We start from the raw sequence: 5900 nt of genomic DNA on the forward strand, positions 1-5900 counted from the left end.
CTTAACCAACTGAGCCACTCGGCCGGCCCTACTACTATTTCTTATTTTATCTGAATGTGATAATAATTTGGGCTTGTTTTTAGTTTACTTCTGTTTCCTTCAATCTGCCATTTCGTTTTGTTTATTTTGGATTATATCTTTGATATTAAAGGCATTTGTTATTTGGCAATCCTTGGTTATCTAATTAAATTTTGGAGTGGGAAACTACAAAATTAACTTGAAGTTGTACGGGCCTATGTGGATTTGACCATGTGTACTTTGCTGAAGGATGATCTAGCTGGGTTGAGTCAGTTTCACTGGGGGGTGGGGGTGGGGAGGGTGTTCTTTAGATTTCTCTGATAAGAACGAGAGGATGGGTGTCAGAATTGGAGGTTTGAGGAAAGTAGGGAAACATTCAGAATAGCTCTATCCAGTTTCAAATAGAAAAAAGAGGAGACAACCCCTGGCCAGCACCTAAGACTTGGATTAAATCGAAGACCATTAATTTAGCACTGCACTAATCTACAAAACAGTTAGGACCCCGCAGAAGGGCCATGAAGGGCGGGAGGTCTGTATCCAGTCATGCACCTTGGACTTCTACTCACCAAACTGAGTAGAAAAGGAAGGAAAAGAAGGGGATAATAAATAGTTCAAGCATTGAGGTCTGGGTGAAGACAACGAAAACTTGTGCATGAGTGACTAAATTTCATGAACTTGATTTCAGAATTGGAATTGCTTTGGCAATGACAAGGTATTACCACCAAAAGCCATTACTCGGCGGTTCCGAAGCTAAACGGACTAGCGGCTGGCTAACCCGAGACTCACGCCTACCAAGGCCCGCCCAGCCGCATGGCAGCGGCCCGGCGCGTGCGCAGTGCGCGCGCACTCGTCACGCCTGCGCACAGCGTCGCCACCGCCTCTCCCGTTCCGTTTTCCACCCGCGCGGGGCTGAATGGGCTTCTGGGAGAGCGCCCGGGGCGAGTCGTTGGCGATACCTCGTCTCGGCGAGCATCAGTGACTCGCCTTCCCTCGCTCAGAAACCCTCCGCCTGGGTCCGCACAGGAAGAGCGGGGCCTCTGAGGGGAGCGGCGACCCCCGCCGGCCTCGGTCTCTTTCCTTGGCGGCGGCGGCTTCTTCCGTAGGACAATATGTTCAAGAGAATGGCCGAATTTGGGCCTGACTCCGGCGGGAGAGTGAAGGTCAGTGCCCGGGCCGCGCCTCGCACCCGGGAGTGGCTCTCTTCGCCCCGGCTCCTCCCTGCTCTGCGTCGGGGAGGGCCCTCCTGTTTCCCTCTCGCGCCTTCTCGCCTCCGTCGTGAACCGTGGTTCCTAGGCGGAGAGCGAGTCAAAGCCTCGGAGGGAGGGAAAGTCAGTGTTTCATTGGGCCCCAGCTGCACAGCATCACCACCTCCCTTCCATCCCCGCTAAAAAACAAACCGAGCGGCCGGTGGCGGGGAAAGCTGGCCGTTGTTGTGGAGGAAACCATCCACTCCGAGCGCTGGGAAACTCTGGCGCGGTGCTGCCAGCTCAGGTCACCGGGAAGCTGGGGGTGCCACCCACCCGCCTGATTGTGACGATAGTAACAGTAGCAAATATTTGATACTTGCTCACCGCGTGCGGTGTCACGCACAGTGGCCGAAAGCTTGACCCGATTCTCTGGTTCAGTCCCTACAGCCACCTTAGAAAGGCAGTGTTATCCACAGTATTTACAAGGGCGATAGCTAAAGAACTAGGGGGTAGGCAAGGTCAGAAAACTTGCCCAAGTTCACGGTGTTTCCAAAGCCCCGCAGCTACAGCCAAGGCACAAAGGGAACATCAACGTTAGCTTCTTTTGTTGTTGTTTTTTAAGATATCATGAAGCCTAACATAATGTTTGACACGGTGGCACGTTTTCCTCACGCTTTCTTACATTAAGGCTGGACCCACTGGTTCCCGATGTAACACCTGTTATTACCCCTTGTGATTTTTATTCATCGCAGAAAGGACATTTAAAAAAAAAGAAATCACCCACTTTTGCACCAATCTAATCACTACAGGTGTTTAAAGAGCCTTTACTTATGTCATATTGTTTGTACATGACTGGTTATCCTGTGTTTACAACTGTCATACGCAGTGCTTTAATATCACATGTCAAGTAGGAGTTCTTAAAAAATGTCAAAAGTTACTGAAATTTAATGTAAGGGGAATTAAAATTCATAGTACTAGGGAAGCTTCATAAACATACACATTTTGTCCAGCATTTTGGGCAAGGTTTTGCACTCATAGGAAAGGATTACCAAACATAGGGTTAAAACAGATTGTGTAGAAGAACTTAAAGAACTTTCTATACTTGTAATCATCTTAGGTTCTAAAAGTTTGTAAATTTAAATGCAAAGTAACTTGAGGAGATTAGGCCTGTAGTCCTCAAATGCTTTTCCACCAAAGAGGGGTGTGAATTAGTCATGTAAAACTTTAAAATTAGGGCCTTATTTCTCCTCCTCAGTTATTATGTATGTGGTCTTGTAGGCATCTTTTTCCAATTTAGATAAATTTCATCCAGGTAGAAAGTCTGTTGACAGGTGAGCCCCCTTTTTATCATTGAGGAACTCCGCAACTTCCTACCAACACGGTAGCAACTGTGGGATCTATTATCACTTACCATGTTAGTGCTCCTTGTACTCATTCATTCAGGCCTTGAACCTAAGTCCCCATCTATGGTTGCCACAAAAGTGTCAGACACTTACTGTGATTACTTAAGTTCTTATACAAACTGCTTGCTTTCTTCTGAACTAACTTTAGGCTAATAGGTATTGGATCTGTTAGCTATCCAGCCACAATTTAAAGTTTTTCCGTTTGTTCACTGCTTTTCCTCATTTCTTATTGTTCATTACATTGGCACAGCATTTTTCACATGTGGCATATATTGCTGTTTGACCTTCGGATACATTCTTACTATTGAACAATTGGTCTCAAATTCATTGCAACATTGCAGCATTTTGTCTTAACTTGAAATTTTTTCTCTCCATCATCTGTCAACACTGGCTGCATTTACACTTACCAGATGTGATGAGAAACATGTATGTACATCTCAGAACTGAGCACAAATGTAGCAAACATGCCATTGGCCAGTGTTAAACAAGCATCTGTCATCCAAGTGTCACTTTATCATTATCTGAATCCAACTGTAATATTTAACATTTTTATTTAGATCAATTTTTAAAAAGCCCCTTCTTAAGCATTAATATTTTTGAAATTGTGGGTTTGAATTGCTAGTTGTAGTTATGGTTTTTCTAATACTGATTAAAGTGAACACATAAATAATTAAATATTTGCTCTTATTCTACCTGAAATCCTCCCCTAAACTGCCTTTAATATTTGTACTGTGCTTTGGAAAACACTGACATAAGTTGATAAACAAGGACATTACCATCAGGTGATGGCAGTCGAAGTTGGCGATCTTTATTCCAGAGCCTTGCTTTAAAGGTTGTGATTAAAGAGCCTTTTGTGTTTCTTTTCAGAAAAACCCTCAAAGTACTTTACATGTTTTAAATAGACAATTTAAAATGGGAACATTGTAATTAATCTGATGTTTAGTTATTTGTATTAATATGAAATGAAGATAATTGTTTTATTGAGAGAAATCCATGTTATAAACAAACTTGAGGTTGTTAGATTGCCTGCCATTTCTTAAGCTTTCAGAGCTCTTATTCTGTTTATTTAGGTAATGATACAGTGTTAATTGGTGTTTAAATTATTTTTCTTTTAGGGGGTTACTATCGTTAAACCAATAGTTTATGGTAATGTTGCTCGATATTTTGGAAAGAAAAGAGAAGAGGATGGACATACCCATCAGTGGACAGTATATGTAAAGCCATATAGAAATGAGGTAGGCACTGCTTTTTCCTATAACTTCTTTGAAGCTACAGTTGGTTTTGCTTGAAGATAAATTGTAATATTATTTATAGTGACTTTCTGATTATGTAGTTGGTCCTTTTTAGAAATGTTACCCCCCCAAAAAAAGTTGAAAGAATAAAGTGAGAGCTGTCATCTTCATATAATTGTTCAGTAGAAATCAATTTTTCCAAAAATGTTTTGTAATTAAAATTAAGTTACAGTAACAAGAAATACGCTATAAATGCCAATCACCATGTCTTACCTTAGCCTAGTATTTAATCAGGATTTTCAGGAATAATAGTTAATTTTTAAGTGATAATTTGGTAATAAGACCATCAGAGAAGATGAAAATGAAAGACAAAACTGCTGTATAATCTGGCTGCTGGTAATTTTGTTTTGTTGCTGAATCTCTAATGCCTGGAATGCAGCCAGTACATAGTAAGTATTCAGCAGATACTTACTGAATGAATAAACTATTCCTCTGTTTAAACCTTTCAAAGTCCACATAAAAACTTGTATATGAATGTTCATAGTGGCATTGTTCATAATAGTAAAAAAAATGGAAACAACCCAAATGTCTCTCAACTGATGAATAAATAAAATGTGGAATATCCATACAATGGAATATTATTAGGCAATAAAAAGAAATAATGTATTGATACATGCTACTACCATGTGGAGAAATTTAGAAACGTAAAGGTAAGAGAAAGAAGCGAGACACAAAAGGCCACATATTGTATGATTCCGTTTTTATAAAATGCCCAGAATAGACAAATCCATAGACACAGAAAATAGATTAGTGGTTGCCACTGGGTAAGAGAAAGAGGGATTTAGGAGTGAGTGCTAAGGGAATGGGGTTTCTTTTTGTGTGATAAAAATGTTCTAAAATTGATTCTGGTGATGACTGTACAACTCTGTAAATATACTAAACATCATTGAATGGTACACTTTATATAGGTGAATTGTGTGGTATGTGAATATCTTAATAAGCTGTTATTTAAAAAAAAATTTTTCAATGACTACCTAGTGCCCTCATGATAAAGTTAAAACTATCATATTTTAGAAGGCATGTCATGATCTTTCCCTATCCTATCTCTGCAGCATTATACCTTGTCTGTGTTTGCTTCATCATTTCCTTATATCTGCATTCTGCCAGTATTAAATTACTTTCAGTTTCCCAAAGGAACACTCTTAAACTTCTTTATTCAATCCTTCCTACCTACTTGATCTTTACTGTTCCCTTAGGTCTTTGCTCCAGTGTATTTTCTTTAGAACTACTTTCTTGATCTCCAAAGACTGTTAGGTGCCCCTCCTATGGCCTTGTACCTCACACCCTCGTAACACAGATTACACTGAAATGCTGATTTCACAGGGAGATCCTGAGGGCAAGACTCTTATTATTTACCATTATGGCATCTGGTACCCAATATTGGTAGTCACTCATGTTTGTAGAAGAAAATGAATGACAGTATTTCCAAAAGAGTTTTCAAAGATGTTTATGAAAATTTGCCTCAGAAAAATGTTCACAATATAATGTTAAGTGAGGAAAGCGCATATTATTATATCGTTACAGTATGATTTCAATTTAAAAATATATATGTAGATAATAAGCACATAAAAAATCCCTGAAAGCAAATAAAAAGATTAATAAACATTACTATCGAGTGTGACTTACTCTGCTTTGTGTTTTCCTATTTTTCTATAATGAATTATTTTTATTATTATCTTTTTAAAAGATTTTATAGGGAAATCGGGGAAGGGTAACAAGTTGCTGTCCTTTTTTTGTTCTTCAGTCTAGTAGTGGAGGATGTCACTTCACTGGCCCATGTTGGTATTATCATTGCGCTCTTCCCGAGTGAGGCAGTCGCTCGCTGGCCATTGGATGGCGGCTAATGGGCAACTCACAAAAACGCACACCAGCTGCCGGCCAGCCCCACTGCAGCCTACGCCATTGCCGGCGACTTATGGCAGCCCAGCTCCAGGTTGAGCTGTTGTTCACCATCTTAGCTGTAGAGGGCGCAGTGTCACTGGCCCTCATGTGGGATCTGA

At 40.5% G+C, this 5900-nt stretch overlaps 1 protein-coding gene across 1 annotated transcript in view; it reads left to right on the top strand.

Annotated features, from left to right (window-relative positions):
• The first annotated feature begins 896 nt into the window (after window positions 1-896).
• YEATS4 (YEATS domain containing 4) overlaps window positions 897-5900 on the top strand; it is a 22453-nt gene continuing 17449 nt past the window's right edge. The window contains exons 1-2 of the mRNA XM_019640512.1: window positions 897-1178; window positions 3724-3843. Of these exons, the coding sequence (XP_019496057.1) occupies window positions 1128-1178; window positions 3724-3843 (171 nt within the window). The 5' untranslated portion in view covers window positions 897-1127. The remainder of the gene's footprint in view (window positions 1179-3723; window positions 3844-5900) is intronic.

Source organism: Hipposideros armiger, unplaced genomic scaffold (genome assembly GCF_001890085.2).
Source record: "Hipposideros armiger isolate ML-2016 unplaced genomic scaffold, ASM189008v1 scaffold_51, whole genome shotgun sequence".
NCBI lineage: Eukaryota > Metazoa > Chordata > Mammalia > Chiroptera > Hipposideridae > Hipposideros > Hipposideros armiger.